The sequence below is a fragment of the Anolis carolinensis genome, chromosome 2, assembly GCF_035594765.1.
Source record: "Anolis carolinensis isolate JA03-04 chromosome 2, rAnoCar3.1.pri, whole genome shotgun sequence".
Classification (NCBI taxonomy): domain Eukaryota; kingdom Metazoa; phylum Chordata; class Lepidosauria; order Squamata; family Dactyloidae; genus Anolis; species Anolis carolinensis.
The window spans coordinates 242361617-242386939 of record NC_085842.1 but is presented as its reverse complement, the minus strand read 5'-3'; the positions used below and the strand labels follow the sequence as shown (position 1 = coordinate 242386939).

At 37.9% G+C, this 25323-nt stretch overlaps 1 protein-coding gene across 5 annotated transcripts in view; it reads left to right on the top strand.

Annotated features, from left to right (window-relative positions):
- Positions 1-19660, top strand: part of smarca2 (SWI/SNF related, matrix associated, actin dependent regulator of chromatin, subfamily a, member 2) — a 154079-nt gene extending 134419 nt beyond the window's left edge. For all 5 annotated transcript variants that reach the window (XM_062971959.1, XM_008103323.3, XM_008103324.3 and 2 more), the window contains 5 exons: positions 10961-11066; positions 13306-13407; positions 15416-15545; positions 15941-16083; positions 18749-19660. In XM_062971959.1, the coding sequence (XP_062828029.1) occupies positions 10961-11066; positions 13306-13407; positions 15416-15545; positions 15941-16083; positions 18749-18784 (517 nt within the window). In that variant the 3' untranslated portion in view covers positions 18785-19660. The remainder of the gene's footprint in view (positions 1-10960; positions 11067-13305; positions 13408-15415; positions 15546-15940; positions 16084-18748) is intronic.
- The last annotated feature ends 5663 nt before the right edge of the window (positions 19661-25323 follow it).

Sequence of the window (25323 nt, the reverse complement as noted above, 5' to 3'; positions counted from 1 at the left end):
TACCATTCTAGTAAAGGTCCTGTAGGCATGCACAGACCTCTTTCATTTTTGGTGTAGCAATTTTCATTCAGCACCAGGGATAGGATATAGCTACCAGTGGGTTGCCGATCCCAGGGCACACAAATGAGGTAATTCAACGTCTTTTCAATTTATTATTAATTTTGTAAACAAAAAACTTTTTTGTTAAGAATAAGCAGTCAACATACTTTTGGATTTTGCATGCAATCTACATTAGTATTAAAGTATGGTCCAAGCTGATATTATGTTGACTTGGATGATTCATTGGGGAATTTTTGTTCCCTTCTTTGATTCATTTGTTAATGAATTCACACATGCACACTCCAAAAATATGGCTTCCTTTATATAGATGTTTATTACTCCAGAATTAGAAGAGAGGCACCTTTCTCTGCTGTAAGGTTTGCCAAATGAATAAGGAGTGGCTGGACTGTAAAAATTATCACCCTAATTACAGATATGAGTGATATGAAAAATAGCTGACCAACAGTTCTTTCCCATAGATTTGTACATATCAAATTTATGATAGTGCTGTCTAATCTCCTGATGGAGTGTTAAATAATTTGTTTTGCAGATCCTTTTGGAAGATGTGATAAAAATCAGAAATGTTTGAGTTCTTTTTTTATTTGTAAAACAAAAATCATGAAATACTTTGAATAACTTCAGTATTTTGATTCTGCGGAGACTATATTTTTGAAGTTACCTAACTCTTATTGATAACTGGACCCCATGAATACAACCAAACCCCACTAAATTAATTTACCTCTGGTGTCAGTATACCATAGGGTTGCATTGGAGAACCTAGAGGTTTGCTAGATCTTCCAATGCAACTCTGTGGTAATTTCTGGTGGAAGCATACTATAGAATCACTTGAAAAACCTAACAAATCACTAAAGATACATCCCCTCCCCCTCAGTGTGAGTAAGTGAAACTCTGCATTTGGGTTCTGCAATTATGAGGGAGTTATGTAAGATAAAATGCATTTACATCGATCTTCACTAGGGGGAAGTGAGTTTTTGAAATGTTACCTGGATATATGAAGAGAATACCCATAGACCTCTTCTGTTTTCACACCCTTAGACCAACCTACACTATACTGTGAATAAGCACTTTCCCTTCTCTTTCACAGTGCCAAGTGCAAACCAGAAAAAAACTATCAAATTAATCATAGTTTAATTAGGAAACCTCTAATTAACTATTGTTTCCTGTTTACTCCAGATATGGGATCTAAGGCTGACATCTTCAGAACCAGCCTGGATCTTTAATCATGATTTGAAAGTAATTTACTATTTTCACATGTTTTGAAATTGATAACCATGGTTTCTGGTTTGGATGACACACGATTCAACATTGTGAGTGTTGAACTAATGGCCTTATTGGGGGCTTGAAACTATCATTTTTAGAAGGATAGTTTAAACGTGACTGACTTTACTCCTAAGTATATTCTGGGAATTTTGTTATCATAAATAATAAATAGGCACATGAGTATTTACTCAGGTGTAATCAAACATCTAAACTTCCAGTAGGACTTCTCACTTTTTTCTTTAAAAGGAGACGGTATACATCTTACCCAGACCTGAAATGATTTTTTCCCTGTCCATTGGATTCTCAGGCCAGTTTCATTACTTAACAATCTAATTTTCTTTGCTGAAGAACAAAGTTTGAGTCACTTAATCAGTGTGATGAATCAACCAGAGTTTTATTGATAGGGTTAAAAGCCCACTAGTCAGTTGGATTGTTCTTTGCCTCTATACCAAACTTTTCTCTCCAGTGGCAGTAAAGCAATTCGTTATTTCAGTTTGTATTTCTTCCTGGAATTAGTCACTGTCCATGAATCTTCAGTTCCATCCAGGGAAAGGAGTTCCTACTTCCTCAGATTGAGAAATTGTATTTACCATGAAGGTTCATTCTGGGATGGCAGGAGGAGCAGTCCACTACAGTATCCTTATTAACATCCTTGCCTTAAAAGTTTGTCAAAGAAGGGCAAACATGATTGGTTGGTTAGGCAGGATAGAAAAAACTGTTGGAGAAGGGGGCGGGGTCTTAAAGGCTCAGCTGCAAAAGAATCTAAGATCCTGCCATTCTGGTTGGAGGGTGGGGGTGAATGGCACAAGCATTTGCACTGTTTTAATTTTGTTTATTGTATATTATGATACTATTTAAATGTTTAAACTGTTTTAATGTTATTTACTGTAAATTGGTGTATTGGCATTAATTGCTATTTTTGTGAGCCGCCCTGAGTCCCCTCTGGTGAGAAGGGCGGGGTAGAAATGATGGAAATAAATAATAAATAAAACCAAATCATAGTGGATTGCTCCTCCTTACCATCCCAAGAAAGACATTGTCTAAGCAGAAGAAAGGATTCTTTGGAGCTTAGTTAATGTATTTCCAATTTGTCTTCCATTTTCCCCCTTTAAAAAAAATTCTTCTTTACAACCATATTTGGGGTGGGAGGTATCTTTTTATCATCTCACTATAAGACTGTTGTTTCCTACAAAGGCAGAAACCTCTTTACTAGTACATCACCACTGGTTTGACATGTTATTCCTTCTTAAATTCCAGTGGAGCAGACAGGGTACTGTAGACTCCCAGTTAAGCGCACCCATGGGGATTGGTAGAAGATAGATAAATGTAGTTTCTGGTTGCTTGACAGTTACTGTTAAAAATAGGCCTGATTCATACTATACCCTACCAACTCTGTATTGACTTCATATGAATATTGAAATACAATAATTAAAGGCAAATTAAGACAATAACTTTTTACTGTATTATAAAAAGAGCTTTTTGAATGCAGTATGCAATTTCAGTTAAATAGCAATCAATAAACTTTTCAAATTAATGAACTTCAATAATTTGTTGCACAAAGCATGAACTTACTTATGGTGTGGTGCGCTAGTTTAAACTTACATTTATATTTTAAAAAATTAAAATTATTTGAAGTACATTTTAATATTGAGAAACATCAGTCGTGCCAGTTGCTTTTAAAGTTTAAATTAAAGTGTGACTGCTTAAATTAAAGTGTGACTGTGCCCATCTGGAAGGGAAAAAGAGATGTTCTAACTGCTCCTCTTATAGACCATTCCATTTGCTCTGTCATACCCTGAAGATATTCGAACTCATTCTAGTTAATCGGTTGAGAGATATCGTCATGATGACAGCAAATCAGTGTGGCTTCATAAAAGAGTGTGGGACCATTGACACAATTCTTGCCACCAAACTTTTGATTGGAAAACATCGGGAGAAGTAACATCCATACAGCATTTCTAGATGTCAAGAAGTCCTTTGACCGGGTTCCACATGATCTTATATGGGTGGTGTTGAGGTCACAGAGAGTATTGGAAAAATACATACAATGGATGAAGATGCAGTACATGAATACAACAAGTGTGGTAAGGTGCACAGCAAGTATCAGTGAGCCTTTCTCTGTTCGAGTCAGTCCATCAGGAATTGGCTCTGTCACCATTGCTGTTCATACTGTGTATGGATGCAATCACCAGATTCATACAGTAACATCCTTGGATGTTACTGTATGCCGACAATGTTATGTTAGCCACCGAGTCGTGGGTAGAGTTGCAGACTCAAGTGTAAATGTGTAAAAATCATCTGCAATATTTCGGACTACAGCTCTGAAATATTGGAACGTGGACCACGGTAGAAGATGGCTCCATCAATATCAATGGCACTGACCTCAACAAATTGACCAGCTTTAAATATTTCTGCTCAAAGATCACCTCCGCTGGCGATGTACTGTCAGATGCTCATGGGCATGTAAATGCCACATGGATGAAGTGGAGAGCAACGACAGGCGTAATGTGTGATTAGAAGATCCCAATCCACCTAAAATCGAAATTCTACAGAATGGTGGTGAGACTGTTGCTCTGTATTCCACTGAGTGCTGGCCGACCACAAAGACCATCGAGCAAACTCTGCACACTATGGAAATGCGGGTGCTTAGGTGGTCAATGGGTGTTACCCTGAAGAACAGGATTCCTAACAATACAGTGCGCTCAATCTTCAGAGTTGCTCCGATCACCGAGAAAATGAAGGAATCCTGTCTGAAACGTTTGAACATACACCATGAAGTAAAGAGGGTTCTGTAGCTAAAACCACGCTGAATATGGAAATTGCAGGAGCCAGGTCACGTGGCAGACCTAAAACGCACTGGCTTGATGGTTTGAAACGCGAAATGGCTGAAACAAGACGCACAATGGGAGACACAACCTATAGGAACAAGTAAAGAACAAAAAGCAAACAAGCGGACCCTGCGAATTCATCAACTGACACTGTGATACTTCCCTCACTGTTGTTGTTATAATTATCTTCAATAGTAATAAAAGAAAACACATGCCTATAGCAGTTATAACTCATTGCAATATTTTTCAAAATCTGACAAGGTGTGTTTTTAGTTGTTATCTGAGTTACACTGCCAAGTATCAAGTCAAAATTTCAAATGAATGGTTATTTAGAAACAAAAAAGTTGGGCAACATTGGTTCCTCAAAAAATGTTGTAGCCCAAAATTTGACAGATCTTTTAAAATTGTTACAGTACCCAGTTTAAAAATTGACATTCCAAACAGGATCCTTCTTAGAAACAAAAAAGGAGGTGCACTCTCATAATTCAGTGGAAAATCATTGTAGTTGCCTTTAAATTTAGCAATGATTTGTGGCATTCATTCTGATTATGACGGCCAATTTCAAGTTGAAATTCCGAAAAACAACTTTGTCAAAACAAAAAGTAGCATCCTGCCATAATATGTCAGGAAATCCTGGTAGCTATTACAGTGAGCTTTCAGAGCAACGTATGGTAAAATTATTTAAAACGGAGAAAATAAAAGAGCTTAAACAGCATAACAACATAATTAAACATGACAATAAGATAAAGCAACAAAGGCTAAAATAAGTAAACTGAGTCCTGAAGGCTTCAGTTAAAAAGCCTTGTCTTGATTTGATACCAGAAAGAAATCAGACTTCCAAGAGATGGATATTTCAAAATGTGGGTTCAGCAGGCAAGTTAGTTAAGAAAGCCCTTATGTTTAATTCCAAGTTTTTCAATAAGATTATATGAAAGATAATATGAAACAACATTTTAGGGATGAAGGAGTTAGCTCTATATTATTATCAAATCTTGTCCTTGAAAAGAAATGCAGGGGATCTTCATTAATAGTGAATTTTCTTACAAGAGAATTAGAGCCTGTAACTGTGTGCCTTATATTTTTCATTCTCTTAGAGGTTTTATGAGTGTGTAGATTCTGCACTGAAATTTGAGAAGGCAGTCAGTCAGCAGACATTTCTATAAATTTAGTTCCACTTTTGCCAGACAGTATCATCACACAACCATTTGGAACAAATACATGGGATTTGTATGTATGAAGTGTCCTTTTCTTAATTCAAATGGCAAATGAGGAGTACTTAAGAGGAGAGGCAAGAGAAGTGGTGCCCACAGAACCAAAAAAGTTGTATTCCTCATACTGGCCACTATCTTGCCACATAACATTCATGACAATTTGCATCCTAGCTAGTTCTTTGGCAGCCTGACTGCTTTCAAACCCTTGTACCCCACATTGTGACCGAAGATCCAAATGAGTTCTGGAGTTGTTTTCACGTGACCATGCTAAACAGACAATTTTGCTTTGGAACTGGGAAATGCATATCTCCTTACTTTTCTCAACCCGCCACATGGCAAAGCTGCCTTGCCTCTCCTCACCCTTTTCCCTTACCTTAGCAGCTTTCTCCTCCTTTGGCAGCAGCAGTCCCTCCTATGCTGTGCTGCAGATGACCTGGGGGGGGGGGGGGGGACATGGACAAGCAGTCAGTCTCTTCCCCAGAAGGAAGAACTGGAGAAAGAGGTACTGGCATGTTCAGATTGCTATAAGCTGCTCCTGTGGCACCTCCATTTCTGTGGCCAAATTTTTCTTGATCCCAACTATTCACTTATGTGACCCCATTTGGGATTGCAACCCTACGTTTAAGAAACTTTGACCTAGATTATGGTTCCAGGCTACATAAGAGTGTATAGTTTTCTTCATAGCATTATAACTGGTATACACTGAGTGAAGTGACAATACAAGTCTCCGTTCTGAGAAGCCTTCAAGTCTTAGATGGGTCTACAACTGTTGATGTTCAAACTGTTTGGATTTATGTTGCTTTTGCTGAAATACTCTCTTGGGTTGGGGACAGGGGCCAGAAGCATCCAGCTTTACCATGCATATCTTTTCAGGTGCAAACACTATTTGAAGATTGTACCTATAATCACCATTCAATGTCTGTTTAGTGCAAGTTCAATATTAAGCAGAGAACAGAAACCAGGTCCCTAGAAAACGAACAATGTATATATGCTGATACCTTCATGGTACAACACAAGAACCAACTTTTGGCAAGGTTTCTAGAAATGCATACATTACTGACATTTTCTTTCATTGACTTGGGGAATTCATCTTCTCCAAGAAACACGAGTTACATTTAATGTGTAATGTCTGCAAGCACACATATACTTTTCTCTTTTTAATTTTGAAAGGATCCCATATGGCATTAAACTGGTCAATTAAATACTACCTTTTCAATATAAAAGAGATAGCTCATCCTTTTAAGTGAACTCAATTTGTCAAAAGGAATATATATATTATCTTAACTTCATCACCTTCATTGGCATGAAATAAAATGCTTTAGAAACATGAGAGATGTATTTTGCATAAACGTAACCAGACATTGTATGATCTATTAAAAATGCATCTGCGCATGTATGTGTGTGTAACATTAGAGTATGTTATTTATTTGCTCATATGCATATTAAAAACAGTGTGACCTAGTGAAGTAGTAGTGAATGCCTCTCATATTTCTGTACTTTATATTAATTTATGCAGGTCCTATTGGTCTTCAGCATATAGTCTTCTAGTTGCTAAGCAACTAGAAAAGAAATACTGCACATGCTTTCTGTGTTTGGTAGAGCTCTCATTTGTGCAGTGCATTTTTTAAAATGTATATGAAAACTGGACAGAGATTAAAAATGATAACAGCAGCCTATTAATCAATTATCATTTGCTTGTAGCATGTCCTCATTTGCAACAACCATAGGCTTTTTCTTTAAAAAGAAATGTTTTTTAGATTGTTGTTTTTAACCATGTCATATTACACATACACAAAGGGAGTAAGGATATTACACATACACAAAGGGAGTAAGGATTGAAATCTGTTTTGAAAAAGAGCCAGATAATTGGTGAGGCTTTTAATAGGTAATTTTCAATCTTCTGCTGTGCAATTGCATATCTTTAGCAGAATATCCCTCATTTTTTTCAATATATTAGGCATGAGTGCTCTTGATTTAGTCCAGATTCCTTCCAGCAGAGTATTTTGACAGTGCTACACTTCTTAAAAATGTAGACAAAGCATGCTTTTCTTTTCAAAAATATTGATTACCACGGCTGTACATAATTGTAAATTCCTTACAAAGTAATACCCTCGAGCATTTGAACTCCCTGGCTAGTTGTCATTAGTCTCATTCCCATTTGTTAGTGGCTACATTTTTCACCTTGTTGTAGAAAGTGGTCCCTTTCAGACTGAACCATAGACTCATAGAGTTGGAAGAGACCTCATGGGGCATCCAGCCCAACCCCCTGCCAAGAAGCAGGAAAATCGCATTCAAAGCACCCCCCAAGAGATGGCCATCCAGCCTCTGCTTAAAACCCTCCAAAGAAGGAGCCTCCACCACACTCTGGGGCAGAGAGTTCCACTGTTGAACAGCTCTCACAGTGAGGAAGTTCTTCCTAATGTTTAGGTGGAATCTCCTTTCCTATAGTTTAAAGCCATTGTTCCACATCTAGTCTCCAGGGAAACAGAAAACAAGCTTGTTCCCGCCTTCCTATGACTTCTTCTCACATACTTATGGCTATCATGATTCCTCTCAGCATTCTCTTCTGCAGGCTAAATATGCCCAGCTCTTTAAGCCACTCCTCATAGGGCTTGTTCTCCAGACCCTTGATCATTTTAGTTGCCCTCTGGACACATTCCAGCTTGTCAACATCTCCCTTCAACTGCGGTGCCCAGAATTGGACACAGTATTCCAGGCGTGGGCTGACCAAGGCAGAATAGAGGGGTAGCATGACTTGCCTGGATCTAGACAATATACTCTTATTTATGCAGGCCAAAATCACATTGGCCTTTTGCCGCCACATGACATTGTTGGCTCATGTTTAACTTGTTGTCCACGAGGATTCCAAGATCTTTTTCACGTGTACTGCTGTTGAGCCAGGCATCCCACATTCTGTATCTTTGCATTTCATTTTTTCTGCCTAAGTGGAGTATCTTGCATTTGTCCCTGTTGAACTTCATTTTGTTAGTTTTGGCCCATCTCTCTATTAAGATCATTTTTAATTCTGCTCCTGTCTTCTGGAGTATTGGCTATCCCTCCCAGTTTGGTGTCGTCTGCAAACTTGATGATCATGCCTGCCAACCTTTCATCTAAATCATTAATAAACCAGGCCCAGGACGGAACCCTGCAGCACTCCGCTCATCACTTCTTTCCACGATGAAGAGGAAGCATTGGTGAGCACCCTTTGGTTTGTTCACTTAACCAATTACAGATCCACCTAACTATAGTTTTGCCTAGCCCACATTGGACTAGTTTGTTTGCTAGAAGGTCATGGGGGACCTTGTCGAAGACCTTACTGAAATCCATATATGCTACATTCACAGTGTTTCCTGCATCTACCCAGTTTGTAACTCTATTGAAAAAAGAGATCAGATTAGTCTGGCATGATTTGTTTTTGATTAATCCGTGTTGACTATTAGCAATAACCAGCTGTAGAGAGTGTGACCTGTGCATGTGGTAACACTGAGGAGGCAGAACCACATCTCACCATTCCTACTTGCCACTACAACATGGGACCTGCTGCCCAAATACTACTAAGATCTTGTGCTCAATTGCAGCATTTACCTTATATTGATATAGGCTAATCCTTCCAGGATCCACTTCCTCTTGGATGAATGGAGATTGTGAACGAGGCAGTCCAATTAGAGCCTAGTAGTTCATTGCATTGTGTTCTAGCAGTACAAATCATATTCTAAGTCAGAGCTTTCTAAACTGTGTCACAACACATTATTGTGTCATGCAAATGTATCAAGAATCCTCCGAATATATGTTAAATAAACAATATCATTGAAATGCGAAAACTTATTTATTTTAATTTTATTATTTATTTATTACATCACTTCTACCCCGCCCTTCTCACCCATCAGGGGACTCAGGGCGGCTTAAACTTAAACTTAAACTTGCATAATGACAAAGTTTCTATGTCTTCGTGTAATATTCCACGAAATATTATAAAGCTGTGTTCGTCAACATCCTACATATCATTAGATTGGCAAGTACAGTAGAGTCTCGCTTATCCAAGCTAAACGGGCCGGCAGAAGCTTGGATAAGCGAATATCTTGGATAATAAGGAGGGATTAAGGAAAAGCCTATTAAACATCAAATTAGGTTATGATTTTACAAATTAAGCACCAAAACTTCATGTTATACAACAAATTTGACAGAAAAAGTAATTCAATACGCAGTAATGTTATGTTGTAATTACTGTATTTACAAATTTAGCACCAAAATATCACAATATATTGAAAACATTGACTACAAAAATGGCTTGGATTATCCAGAGGCTTGGATAAGTGAGGCTTGGATAAATCTCTACTGTAATTGCTTTATTTAGTGCTTGTTTTAAATTCTTGCACATATTAACATATTGCTACTCATAAATGACAAAAATCATGGAAATGTATGTTCTTACAAATCATATAATTTAAGAAATATAAACGAAAGGTTTTCATGAGATACGTTGTGTCCCCATACATTTCATTATTATGATTTATTTATGTGTTTGTATCTCTTATAAGGATTTGGTTTTAACCTACTGTTTGCTAGTAAAACTGAATTATTGTGTCGCAAAATGATACATGTCTAAAAAGCGTGTCACCAACATGTACTGTTAGGAAAGCCTTCTTCTGAGGGGACAGAGTACTGTCTCATGGGCTTCCATTCAGAGACCTTTGGTTCAGGAGTCTTCTGTTTGCAGAACTTTAGGCTTAGACTAAACTGCTCAGGCCCAGCAGTTTAGAAGTGTGTTGTGCTACTAGCCTTCCCAGTTCAATTGATTCTTGCTACTCCATGTCAGAGTTTAGGCTGCTGTTTTGTACTGAGGTCATGATTGTGAGCTATTAAATGGAAGCCTACCACAGAGTCTTCTTGGCCAGATGTGTTTGAGGGGGTACCTTTTCTTCATCTAAGGCTGAGAGAGTATGACTTGCCCAAAGTCACTCAGTGGGTTTCCAAGACCAAGCGGGGATTCAAACCCTAGTCTACATATAAGGATTACCAGTTGAAACTGAATAACAAGGCCTCAGCTTAAAAGGACCTCCCCTATCTTTGACCTTAATTAGGAGTAGCCAGGTTGCGAATTGCTTCATGTACAGGTCCATAGCATTGGAACTTATGTCTTATGTAAATATAAATATAAGAATTGTTAATGAAAATAGCAAAGACTGGTGCTGCTTTCTCAAAGTAGTACAGTACCTGCAAAGTAGTAAAATGTACAGCTTATTGTTAGAATCTTTGTTACATAACACCTCTGGACTGTCTGAATGATATCAGAAATTCAAAATGAGGATTTGTTCCCATTGTTGCATGAATCTAAGATGTCAGCAGTGAAGATTCACCTTGTCTTTTAGATGCCAAAACAGCAGGAGTCTCCTTTTTCACACATGGGACACGTTTGTATTTTCAAAAATTTCAAAATGGGCAATTTTTCCAGGACAATTGCTGATTGTACTGAGTTATTCAGACATTTACCTTAGCACTCACCTCATAGCCTGAGAACTCTCAGGGAGAAGAGCAAAAGAGGAACAATCTTTTTCACAACTAAAGGATAATGTTCTGTTTCATGTCTGTTTTTATCAACAGTTCAGGACGACAATTAAGTGAAGTCTTCATTCAGCTGCCTTCCAGAAAAGAATATCCAGAGTACTATGAGTTAATTAGAAAACCAGTGGACTTCAAAAAAATTAAGGTAGGCATAAGTTCTGTTAGACATGAATGCGCACTTGGTGGGATCATGGGAGAGGGCCTTTTCGGTGGCTGCTCCTAGGCTCTGGAACTCCCTCCTAAGGGAGACCAGGATGGCTGTTGGCCTTCGGCAGGCAGGTCAAGACCTTCTGCAAACAGGCATTTGGGGAAGGATAAGGCTTTGGGGAGGTTAGGTGGGATTGGCGGCGGGGGGGGGGGGATGTGAGTTTTTAAAGGCCATTTTAGAATCATAGAATCGTAGAGTTGGAAGAGACCTCACGGGCCATCCAGTCCAACCCCCTGCAAGAAGCAGGAAAATCTCATTCAAAGCACCCCCGACAGATGGCATCCAGCCTCTGCTTAAAACCCTCCAAAGAAGGAGCCTCCATACTCCGGGGCAGAGAGTACCACTGCTGAACAGCTCTCACAGTGAGGAAGTTCTTTCTAATGTTCAGGTGGAATCTGAACATTAGGACATCTGAACATTTTAAGTGTATTTATTGTATTTTAATTCTGTTTTTACCACACTGTTGTTATTTCATTTTTTTAACTTTTGTATTTCACTTTTTAAACTTGTCTTATGTGGGATTGTTAGCCACCTTGAGTCCCCACAGGGAGAAAGGCAGGATATATACCAACATCACCAGCAACAACAACAGTTGAATGCAGCTTTCCAGCATCTAGCCAAATTATCATTTACACTCTTACACATTACTTACCTAGGCGATCCCTCGTAGGCTGAGGATGATGGTCCTCCGTTTCTGGTGTCTTGGGGGTGGGTTCATAGATGGCTGAAGAGACTTATTCTTGACCCGCATGTTCTCCTGCAATGAGGACATTCCAGGTGGAAGGCGGTCCCGATCAGGGTTGGCTTGACGCTCCTTCCTCTTGGCACGTTTCTCCCTTAAGCCCTCCATTCGTGCCTCTTCGAACTCCACAGCACTGCTGTTCACAGCTGACCTCCAGTTAGAGCGCTCAAGGGCCAGGGCTTCCCAATTCTCAGTGTCTATGCCACGGTTTTTAAGGTTGGCTTTAAGCCTATCTTTAAATCTCTTTTTCTGCCCACCAACATTACGTTTTCCGTAATGTCCACCTGTCTTCCCAAGAGATTTGTAGGATTTTTCTGAGGCAACGCTGATGGAAACGCTGTAGGAGTTGAGTGTGACATCTGTAGACCATCCACGTTTCGCAGGCGTAGAGAAGGGTTGGGAGGCCAATGGCTTTATAAACAAGCACCTTGGTATCTCTACGGATGTCCTGATCATCAAACACTCTCTGCTTCATACCATACACATACACATACCATAATATAAAATATTGCTTGCTGTGAATCTTACATGTGTATAATATTTCTGTCTTATTTAAAACCAGTCCCTAAGGCTACAAACTATCAGTAGCTGTATTAATTCTGGAAGTCTTGTAGTAGCACTTTATCTGTAGTTCACCTCCAAAGATATCCAAGACATTTTGATATAGTGCCATTTACCTTATTTACAGGTGCTCAGTTAGGAAGACCATGAAACCAAATGCAGTTTTGGAGATAAGATTCCTGGAACTGTGCTTAAACAATAGTGGGGAATAGTGAAATCAAGTGGGGGAGCTGGTATGGGGGCTACCAAGTGAAGTTTGTATTCTGAATATTATTCAGAGTTATTGTTGCAATCACTAAAGCAGTCATTACAGCAATATTTGTGCTCGGACATCTTAGTAGTGCTGTAGCCCCTGGTGATTTATATTTTGAAGTGTAGGCAATCACTTAGTGATCTATAACTATCCCATCTAGGCCTATACCCTACTCAGTAAGCATCATTCAATTCATTTGGCATCTATTCACATGTAATTTATATATTTAAGATTTAGAATATTTTTAGTTCATCTTACTATTGCATATAAACAGACAAACAGGTTTCTCTAAGGAAAGGCTGTTTAGATAAGGGAAGATAAGATAGATACTAGAAATTGATACCATTTCACTACCCCTTTGGTCCAGCCATTCCTCACTTTATCTAGCTGTTTCTTTCAACATATGCAGAGCTTTTATTCTTTAGTTGCCTTTTGTCTCAATGCTCCTGTTAGTTTCTGTACCTGATTAAATCATACTAAAAACATAATAGCACTTAATTTTTCATATATTATCATTGCATCTGTTTTAAGACTGGAACACGTTAGTTAACAAGTGATCTTGTCTTTTCTTTTCTCTGTTCAATCTGTTTTTCTTTTTTAAAAAAATACATGCATATTAGGAAAGAATCCGTAACCATAAATATCGAAGTGTTGGTGACCTGGAGAAGGATGTTATGTTGTTGTGTCACAATGCTCAGACGTTCAATTTAGAAGGGTCTCAGGTTTGTATCAAACTGTTTTCCCAACAGTACTAAGCGTATGGATGGATGTATTTGCATTATATATTTTAATATGTGAAATACTTGTTCAAAGTTTTCTTACTCTTGATCAGATGGAAGAGTGTGAACCTCTTCATCATAAGTACACTTTTTTTAGTCAGCTAACAGGCTGTTTGATGGACAAGCAGGAGAGTGTGTGAGAACAGCTCTGCCCGTGCATTATTTTCTCCATCATAATTTTGCTTCTGCTTAGGCTACCAAATACAAAAAGAAAATGAAACACCTTGGACCCTCACGTGGACTCTAGGGAAGACCTTTGAAGGCAATATTCATTCTTTGGGGTTGGCCACACATGCATTAGGTAAAGGTAATGGTTTCCCCCTGACGTTAAGTCCAGTCGTGTCCGACTCTGGGGGTTGGTGCTCATCTCCATTTCTAAGCCAAAGAGCCGGCGTTGTCGGTAGACACCTCCAAGGTCATGTGGCCGGCATGACTGCATGGAACGCCGTTACCTTCCCGCCGGAGCGGTACCTATTGATCTACTCACATTTGCATGTTTTCGCATTAGACCTTGTTAAATATAGAGGGTGGTTTATAACCCTGTTGACAGGGTATATTTCAAAAAATTAAATCTTATGTTAGTGGCACACTTGATCTATCACAGAATCCATTACAATTATCTTGTTGATTAGAATTTCAGGAATACTTTTTACTGGCCTGAATCTCTAATCTTTAACCTTATAAACTATTCCAAAATTCAAGAACATTTGGCTATTCATATGTAATTGGGTTATATTTCCCGGCAGTGACATCACTTCAGTGAAGTACATATCATCAGGTGACACCAAAAGGACACTCTATAAAAAAAACTGCAGTGTTTCAGCAGAATTTTTTAAAAGATACACCTGTTAGATATAATAACAAAAAGCTAATTTACATACACCGTATCAATATTTCAGCAACGCTAAACTTTTTGAACTTTCTAATGCATAATTCACGGTAATCAAAGCTGTCAAATAACTATGATTCTTTCAATGGTTTTGCCTGCATGCACTATACACACATGCACTTGTTTTCATTGGGATTTGTCAAGTTTCTGTTATTTTAGCTACAATATTGTGGTCTGGTCTGGTACCGGAGAAAGTCCATGCAAGCAACACCTCACATTATTGCATTATTGCATTGCAACCCAAGTGATGCCACTCTTTCCCATTAACTTGAATGAACATAACCAGTGGTGAGAGATGATGAGACTTGCAACCTAACATCTGGAAAGGCACACCTATCTCTGATCTAGTCCCCTTCTCTCAATAGTCAAGCATATTGTTAAGCAAAGTTCTTACGGTAAATCACTATTATGAGGGATCTAGTAAGTGCTAACCATAATTAAAATTAGTATAGGCAGTATCCTAAACCATATTTAGAACAGTTCTGGGAAGGATTAAAAAAACCATAGATGAAAAGATATGGGCAGTGAAGGAATTCCTCAGCCCATTCATAATCACTTAACCATAGATAAAGATTGGAGTATTGTGAAATGAAGTTCATACTTCACTCCACAAAATTCTATTTTACCTAATTTGAGTTGTTTTGTTTTTACTGTTTATTAGCATGAGAAGAGTGTATTTGTTTCTGCTTGTATACATTATTAGATTGTAATCTAAATCTTAATTAGAGATACTCATTGAAAAGTCTTAATAACATTTGTAATATTTAATAATTCAAACATACATGTAGGTGGTCCTTGAAATTTGAAAATTCATTTTGTGTTGGGTTGTCACTGAAAGATTGGGTTGGGTTGTCACTGAAGCACTTAAAAGCCTACATTTAAGTGCATTAAAAATTAACATTGGCATTTCCTGTAAAACTCATTCAACAAGACTTTTTGACTTGTAATGGGGGAGACAAGCCATGCTCTCTGTGGGTTTGCATAGAAAATAACATTCCATGCTGTGAATTCTTGATGAAGCACAGCTTGCAATTCTGATGCAGGTTTGCTTTCTTACTACAGATCTATGAAGACTCCATTGTTCTCCAGTCAGTGTTCAAAAGTGCACGGCAGAAGCTCGCCAAAGAAGATGATAGCGAGGAAGATAGCAATGAGGAAGAGGACGATGAGGAAGATGAGTCAGAGTCAGAATGTAAGTCCCCCATGAAAAATTGAACAAGAGGAACTGATCTCATAGGGTATTTTACTTTCTTTTGGCCAGATGTAAAAAAAATGGTCTGGTTAACTTGTACATCAGAAAATATCCTTTAGAACTCTATTAAATGTATGGTTCATCTAATACTTGTTTAGAGGAGGTTTTTTTCTTCTTTCTCAAATTTTGGGTGCCTACAGAAAAGAAGGAGGAGACCTTAAAGGACATTTACATTCATCCCATTTCAAACCGTGATTTTAAAATGTTAACTGTCTCCTTTGTAACTGTATGTCGTAGAATAAAGACAACAGACATGGTCCTTTTTAGAGTGGGATTTGTTTCTTTACTTGATCAGTCCACTCAGTTTCTTTTGAATTATTTCTTTTTTTTTCCAGCCAAATCTGTAAAAGTTAAAATTAAGCTAAACAAAAAAGATGACAAAAATCGAGACAAAGGGAAAGGCAAGAAGCGGCAAAGTCGGGTAAAAGCCAAACCAGTTGTAAGTGATGATGACAGTGAGGAAGATCAAGATGAAAATGTAAGAATTTTTTCACAAGCAGTATATGGTTTTTCTAGTGGTTTACTCTCATATACTTATAATTGCATTAGGTTACGTGAAAAGCAGTTATGAAGTTTACAATCTCATATCTGTATATTCATTAAGATGTTAGTACATGGACTACATAGCTGGGATCAAAGAAACCATGCAGTCCCAGTTTTACATGCCAAAGTGCAATTTAGGATTATATTTTTCAAAGTGCAGGCTTCTTTGCTCCTTGGCCAACTACAAGAGGACTATAAGTCAAGGAGGAGGGTGGGGTTCAATCCCACAAGGCATGTCCAAGCTTGAGAGTACCTAAGACAGCCATTAGAACTCAGCTGAATAATTTGGAGTTAACTTCTAAGACATAAATAATATATAAATGACAAGGATAAACAAATATTGTGCTAAATTCTATATTGATCACTGACATAGTTTTAAATTTGGATTCCCTTTTCTGAATAGCTAGCTTGTTTTGAAATTCAGGGATCCCATTGTAACTCTTGTTGTTTATATTACTTCTAAAAACAAGGCTGAGTTCACTTGGAACTAAGCACTAGTAAAGCCTGCTGAGTTTGAGTTTGAATAAATGTGGCATAAAATTGGAGTTGATTGGCTGACTCTTATTTACATTTACATGGAAGTTATTCCATGTGAATTGAATTTAATCAGATTTCGTTCCAAATAAATATGCCTAGTATAGGGCAAACATGAGGTATTCAAAATAAAGTGTAATACCTTGTTGACCTTATATTTACAATGACCTGTCTTAATAAAACTGTTGGTCAGTCTGTGTAGACATATATCATACTGATAGCTATTCCTTGGCAGTGAGTAGATGGAAAGGAGATGATCATTGAGAGTCCTAGCCTATTAAAAATGGGATGACATTCAAAATTTTCAGTTTGATGATGTAAAAGACTAGAAGATTTTAATTTAATTACACTTTAATTTAATTTAATTACAGTTTTAATAAGTTTTGACAAGCTTGACCCCTGTAAGAATTAATTCACAAGCAACATATATAGCATTTGTTGTGACATCAGAACTCTAGCGTTCCACCACATGGATCAGATTATTTCTCTCATGGACAATGCAAGAGGCTTATAGTATTCATTGTGTAGATAGATGTTTCTCTAATGAATGATACATCCCAGTGACCCCCAGCTTAGTGACTGCTTTCATGTGGAACATCATAAAGCATGTTACAGATGATGGCTCCCAGGTTCACAGAAAGCACTATACGAAGTGTGTATAAAGGTTATACACATTCATGCTGGAACAGCAAACACAATCTCTTTAGGGAAAGCAGAGATGGGCAGAATCCCCTTTTCTTATTCAAAATGAGTTCACCCATTTCAAATACATCTCTGCTATCCTTTTACTATTTCCAACCTTGTCTGCAACTATTTTTCCCCTTTCCTTTGGCTACAGCTTCATTTCTTGTCATAGAGAGCATAGTAATGAAAAAGAAGGCTTACCCTCAAATAAAGATTTCTGGAAATTATAACTTGCTGCCTCCTTCTTTACTGGGCACCAAGAAGTGCTGTCAGACAGCAGCGCCCATTGAAAACTACACTTCTCCCACCACCACCCCTTCTAGCTTCTGTAGTCCATATTTTGAAGAAATGGAAGGAGTAAGACAGATGAGAATGAAACTAAGGCTACTTTTAAGACAGGATAACACTGAAAATAATGTTTGCTTGGATCAGAGTTCATTTCCATGTTTGTCCAGAACATTAAGAAACTTTTCATTCTGTTCGCAGTGTCAAGGCAGGGAAAATTCAGCCTTTCAGAATCTTCTTTGTTTCTTACTAGAGCCCCCAAGCCCCAAATTTCCTTGTTTCTCCGTCGTGGTCTCTGCTGAAATCAGCACCTGTGATAGATCTTTTGTTTAGGCAATAGTATAACAATATACATTTAGCTTTCTGCCACTCCCTGTCAGGGGTTCAAATCAGCATGAAATTCCCTGTTGTATAATGGAAGGGACTTCTCACTCCTGTTAGGGAGCCAAATACTTTCTTGCACTGAAGTAGTCTCTTCAAGAACAAGAACACGCAGGCACAAAGCTGTTCGTTCCAACTAGAAGGCTTTTCTTTATTAGGTTGCAGAAGTAGTACAAATACTAACTAACACAGTATTTACAGTATGTACAAACACTCTCTTTCCTATCTTCATTCACCAACCTCTAACCCTCATCAAATGAACACAGGGTTACTACAAACTTATATGCAACAGTCTCAGCACTCTGCTACCATACCCCAATTACAGTGAACCTGTGGGCAATACTGAGACATTGATTTTGTTCTCACTTCAAAAAATACTAAGTAATTTACACATTCTGACACTCCCAACATTCTTTGGCTTAGGGCAAATCCAGAAATATGATTAAATCCATTGAAATCCTTAGGATTAAAATACTTTGACAGTAATTATTTCAGCAGGACTTGAGTGCCCAGTTATGACTGAATTGCATCTCACTTTTTATTTATTTATTTATTTCTCATTTACATTTTATACTATATTTCTTGTAATAATTATAGTGCATCTATTGTAGTTATAGTATTATGTTGCAATAATTTCTCCTTTTTATGTTTAATGCTTTCAGATCCACAACCCAATCCCTCTAACCTGTTTTTACCTTCTCCCACTTTACATCTAGGACCAGTCAGAAGCAAGTGGAAGTGATGATGAGTGATCCATATGGTCAGATGTTCTTGGATGAGAACCTTTTCTTCTCTTATCCCATTTTACACCCAGTGGATTCACTTTTTTGGATAGGATTTGGGGTGTTTCTGTACTCATCATCTATAAAATAGCTTTAGGGTAGTGCCAGACAAACATATGATATCATGGTGTAAAAAAGGAAAAAAAATGTAACATACTGTGACCAAATGGGCCTCAAAGTTAAAATTTAAAAAAATCTTTTGATGGAAAAAAAAACATGAGTTGATAGTATATTTCTATGGGTTGGGTTTAGCTTACTAATGGTTGACTATTCCTGGTTTTAATATTTGATCAGATGCTAGCAACTGGCATCAGAAAGATTATTTAAAATAAAATAAAAAACAATGTCTTTTGTAGCATTGCTAACCAGGAGCCATTAAAAGCAACTGGTGATTTTATTTTTCATCAGGCAGTTTTCAAGTTTTCATTAGTTCTGTATTTGTTTTACACTGTGGTACATATATGCAATTTTGTTTAATAGCTTCTAAATGTACAATAGCTAGCATCTCCTCTCCCATTCATTGCTTCACTTTATGCTCAGTGATCTCTTGAAAAAGAAATGCTTTTTGAACTGTATACATGAAATTTATGTCTACTGTAAACTTTACTTTTTCTCCTCTCCTTCCCTGCTTTTTTCCCCTTCGATCAGAAATGTTGGATTTTTTTAATGCTGTTGAATATTGCAATCTAGTATAAGGAATGGCTTCTTTCATCAAATTATCTTTTGCGTTACCAATATGGTTTGCCACCTTTCCCCAAAGTGTACTTAATCTTTGCTTTCTTTGCACAATGTCTTTGGTTGCAAGTCATAAGCCTGAGGCAAATAAAATTCCAGTAATTTTGAAAATTGTGTCACCTGTTTTTTGAGCCAGTTTTATCTTCTCTTACATTTGCTGTACCTAAGTATATCCTAAGGTAAATTGCTTCTGTCACCTTTATCAACATTTTATAATTTCTGGAGAGCTGCTCTGTTGCAGGGCTTTTTAAACTTTTTCCACTCGCGTCCACTTTCTGCCTGAGGAATTTTTTTATGGTTCCTTTCCTACCCCGGGTATATAGGTTTAGAAAATAGGTATAAAATCAGATATTTACTGATAATAAATCAGCATTTGCAAGGCTTGCTAAACAGGCTGATTTTCCTTTTTATGGAATACAACTGAAGTATTTTTTGCAGAGTTCACTGTAAACACTGCAAGTTGTTGCTAACAGATGCATGTAAATGTCTTGGTGGCGTTCAGAAACCTTTTACTGTTGCCAATTTTTTAGGACCCCAACATTATGCTGAGGGGACCCCATTTGGGCCTGGACCCATAGTTTAAGAAGCAGTGCTCTAGAGCAAGGAGAGATTGGTATCATTTTGTTCTGGAAGATAGAGGCCCTGTGTAACGGCAAGTCAAAAGAGTGCATAACAGACTATAAACAAAACTTTAAATTCGTTCATATGCTACAAAACATTGATTGTTTTAAAATTCTGTCTTGGTCATAATGGAAAATTTGCATAATGGTCTTGCCTATGAAAAATTATGTTTAAAACTAGCAACTTTGGCCCCTTCTACACTGTCCTTCTATCTCAAGACCTGATCCCAGGTTATCTGCTTTGAACTGGATTATATACTGCCAGATAATCTGGGATAAAATAATCTGGGATCAGATCCTGGAATATAGGGTAGTATAGGAGGAGCCTTAATCTCTTACAACATAAAAACTAGGACTATTAATGTCATAGTTTAAAGCCCAAGGAGAAAGACATTAAAATTGGTCACCTTAGATCAAGTAACTAACAGATTAGAACTTTCTTTTTTTTAAAAAAAATCCAAATCCACAATAATATATCTATCACTTACTGCTTTTCAAAAATTATATAAAGCTGTTACCAGGAAGTAGAATATTTATATTTCAGTGGTGTATTCTAACCTGCGAGCCAGCATGGTGTAGCAACTAATGAGAATTAATCTTCTGAAAATAAACTTTGCAAGATTTACTTTTGATTGCTACCAAAATATGTAACCTATTTGGAGGAATTTTGCACTATTCTAATTTGATATGAATGAAATTCATTTTACCAGTGATTTTGAGAGGGCAATTGCTATGCCAAAGTTAAATGAGAGGCACTGAATAATCTTCTTATATACACCAAGACACCATTGGTTACCTGCATCCCAACTTTCTCACTAATGAGCCTGTTGTAAGGCCTTGGGCTTCTAAGAAAAAAAACTCGTCACCTCCTAGCACTTCCTAGCACTGAAGTGATTCATGCCTTACAATGTCTACTGACACATGTTAACACAGTTGAATAGGTGAGCAACAAAAAGCCTATTTTGCACCTATTTTCAAATGTGTAGGTAGTCATCAGTGCTGCATGATGCAGCCCTACTTATGACATCAAACATAGCATACACATTTTTTGAGCATCCATAACTTCAACAAGGATAGCTATAGCCTTTTCACATGCAACTATATCCCCCAGAGGTTTTGCACCCATGCTGGGGGATTGGACTCTACATCACCACTCTATAATTGTATAAATTGTATATTAAAGTAAGCCAGAATGTAACACCCAAAAAGGGTTACAGCGAATAATTGAAGTAAGCCTTATAAGCCTTCAAATGCTTGAAAGGCACTATCTGGCTCGGCACGATGAGGGATGCACAAATTTGCTTCATGGTCAAATCCTCCCAGAATCACTAAATTAGTAGTTGCCAGCCTATACTCACTCTTCTGCCACTTGATTATCAGAACTGATGTTATTGTTCATCCAAGAATGGCCTGATAATGCATGATGCAATATCCAGGTGGAAACTAAACAATCCTAGGTCTGGTCCGTGTCTAGGTGGGAGACTGCTTGGTGGCCCCATCTATCCTACCATGGGATTTATGATAAAAAAAGGAAGGGACTATTATACTTAATTAAATATGCTTGGCAGTGCACATGCAATAAATGCATAATTTAGGTACTAAAGGTAAGTTAGACAGTCCCTGACCTTCTGGCACATGTCAGGTCTGCTTCCATTCCTATTTCAATACAAACCCTGCTCTATCTTGATCAGGGTTCCAGCAGGAAAGAAGGGTGGACTTAAGGAATACGGAAGTACCCTATACCTATAGAACCAGTACCCACAGTTTCATTGCCTCTCAACCATGTTTGTTACTGCCAGCAGTGATCCTTTTTAGCCTTTTTGCTGAGAGAGGAGGGAGGCAACTCCTTGCATACCCCTCTTCATTCTCACAAGTCAAGGTCACCTTCAGCAGTGCTCACACAGGGCGCAGACAGCCCCTCCGTTGCTCGTGGCATGCAACTAAAAGATATGAGTTCCCATGTCCTGAGAGAGACCCAGGCAGTCCAGAAGGAGCCTCCATTCCCTAACTCTGCCGGTAGAAGCACATTACTCAATACAGTTCGATTCTGCCCAGCTTCTTTTCACCTGAATAACTTTAAATGCTAGTTTGGAGGTTACCAGAGGAATATGCCCTTATTAGTAACTTGTGAGTTCACTTCTTGCAAAATTCTGGGTGGTTCAGTATTTTTAATTGCTTTTAGAATATCTGGCAGTAACAGCTGAGCAGCAATTTTAATGTTATTTATCCACATCTCTAAGCAGGTGCAAACAGATCCAATGGTAAAATCTCAGGAGTACTTTGGTGATGTATTCCTGTATGGTGGGGATTGAACCACATGTCCTTGTGATCCCTTGCAACTCTATAATTCTACACAATATTTGTCACAACATTTATTTATTTAACGGATATGATAATGTACATTGACACAAGTGATTGATTGCTGGAAGTATGTGGTCAAAGGGAATTCTTACATTCTTGACGGCTTCTGTCACTTTCTTTCCATTAGGTGGTGTCATAACACTTTTTGGACTCTAATGTTATGATTATTTTGTGAGATCTTCTTTTGATTTAATTTTCATCATCTAAACAATCAAAAAGAGCACATTTTGGTAAATGAGAAGATGGCATGTCCTGGGTTGTCATTTGAGAAACAAGGCCTGAAATTGAACACATACAATTTGGATATAATTGAAAATAATATAAAAGGTAGATTTATCTCCTGGAATGCTTTGGTTTGGAAACAATATGAATATAATATTTTATTGCTGTGATTTTAAAATAAATGACAGACCTCCACTCTCATTGGTACAAACTAAAAATAAAATAAAAACAGGAATAGTAGCTCAGGGAACACTGATAACTAACCCCAAAAGCAATTTGTTCTGTTGTAAGGCATGGTTAGTTTTCTTACTCTTCAAACAATATCCATTTTCTCTTGTTTAAAATTTCTGAAGGCAAAAGCCGAATTCCAAAGTAAACATAGGTCAACTCCATGTTTGCTTAGAAGTAAGCTCCACTGTCTCCAATGGAGTTTGCTTACTCTTAAGTGTCCTTAGGACTGCAGTTATATTCATCAAACCATGAGAACTGGCATACACTTATTAGCATCCAAAGGCCAAAATGAACCCAAGTCTAGGGTTAAGACAATATCATGCCATACATCTCTTGTATTTGATTCTATTTTTTCTTGATTTAATTGTAGTTTTAAGAGAATTTCTTTGGGGAGGAAAGTGATCCAGTTTGTCCTTGAGGAGGCACATTATGGCCTTGCTATGTAAACAAAAATACCTAAGGCTTTTCACCAAAATAGTCCACACATTTCTAGAAACAAGTTATATCAACCTTCTGGAACATGGCCATACAGCCCGGAAAACATACAACAATCCTGTTCACAATTCCATTTTGCTGGAAGACAGTGGCATTCATCATCTTGAACAATGTCCCTGTTGCCATTTTGCTTTCTCTCATATTTACATTATGATTGAATTTAATGTATATTACTTTGATTTACCTCAAAATAAAATAAAAATATTTAAAGTTATTTAATTCGTTATGATGATCACTTTGTTAATAAGTGGGGCCTGAAATTAAGTGTTGCAGTGTTTAGCTTGCTATTCAGAATTCCAACTAGTTACTTATGCCCTCTTTCAGAATAGTTTCTCTCTGAACCATTTTGCCTGCCACCGTTAAAGTTTAGTCAATATTCTATGTCCACTGATCTTTGCTAACCCGCTTAAGTCTACCCAATACAAATTAGGGCGGGTGGTACTTCTGTGAATCCAGAGTCCTGTAGCATCTTAAGCAGGACGGTGTTTGTGATAGGTAGAATGAAGCCTTCAAAATATAAATAAAACACGTTTCTATTTCAATTTGGTGCCATTTATAAGATCTTACAAGCTCCCTCTGCTCCCAGTTCCATACAACCATCCACCAATGCCTTTCTAAATCAGTACTCTCCCCCAAAATGGTTAGAAAGATATTGGTATGAGCTATGGTGGCTTGTTATTCAAGGACTCCTTTTACCTTTAGCACAGCTTGACAAATGAACACCAGTTAATTGGCATTGTCAGAATGGGTAAAAGAACAAAATCCACAACCATTGGGTTAATCCCTTGTGCCAGCTGATCAAGGCAGGAGACCCAAATTATCTGTGGTTTCCTTTACTTCCTCCTTCAGTTATTCTGAAAAGCAAAGGGAATACTATGGGGAAGATGTGTGTTGGCGATCAGAGAGACTATTTATTTTTGAGATCGAACCTGAAGGTTACTAAGATTTCTGAGTAGAACAGGATTTCTAAGACTTCAGCGTATTTCCATTGCTATGTGTTTGTTTCTGAAAAAAAAATTGTACGCAGAGTTGACATCAAATTATGGAGCCTCGATGGTGAAGTGTGTTAAAGCATTGAGCTGCTGAACTTGCAGATCGAAAGGTCCCAGGTTCAAACCCCGGGAGCTGCGGGAGCTGCCGCTGTTAGCTCCAGCTTCTGCCAACCTAGCAGTTCGAAAACATGCCAATGTGAGTAGATCAATAGGTACCACTCCGGCGGGAAGGTAACAGCGCCACAAGACCTTGGAGGTGTCATGCCGGCTCTTCGGCTTAGAAATGGAGATGAGCACCAACCCCCAGAGTCAGACATGACTGGACTTACAGTCAGGGGAAACCTTTACCTTTACCTTACTATGGCATCTTGCAGCAACTGTTGGCACCAGTTCAAGCCCTCCATAATGATCATGATGCCTGCCCCGTGCCATGCTTCCCCTCCCCTACATCTCCATTCTAGTTGGTAGACCTGAGAGCCACTTTCTATTTTAATTTCCCACAACTATGATGTAGCACCATTCAGAGGCATTGTGGAAAAATAGAACAATATCTTCAATCTTCTGCCATGTGTCAACACTGTTCAGTAAGCTCACGGGGTTGATGAACAGCAAAGAAGGCATTTTCCTGAGGCACTCTTCAAACCCAAATTAATCTTTCTTCCCTACGTCTGTAAATAAAATGTCATATGCAAAAAAAACTTAACTCTCAAAAATGCTACTGACTAGAGATGGCAATAATATTTGACCATATTAAAAAATAGCCCAACATGAATTAGAAAATGCTGATGAGACAAATCCTGGTTTAAGGATTTTTGCAGTTCAAGATTTATTCTGAACTGCGAAAATCTGTTGT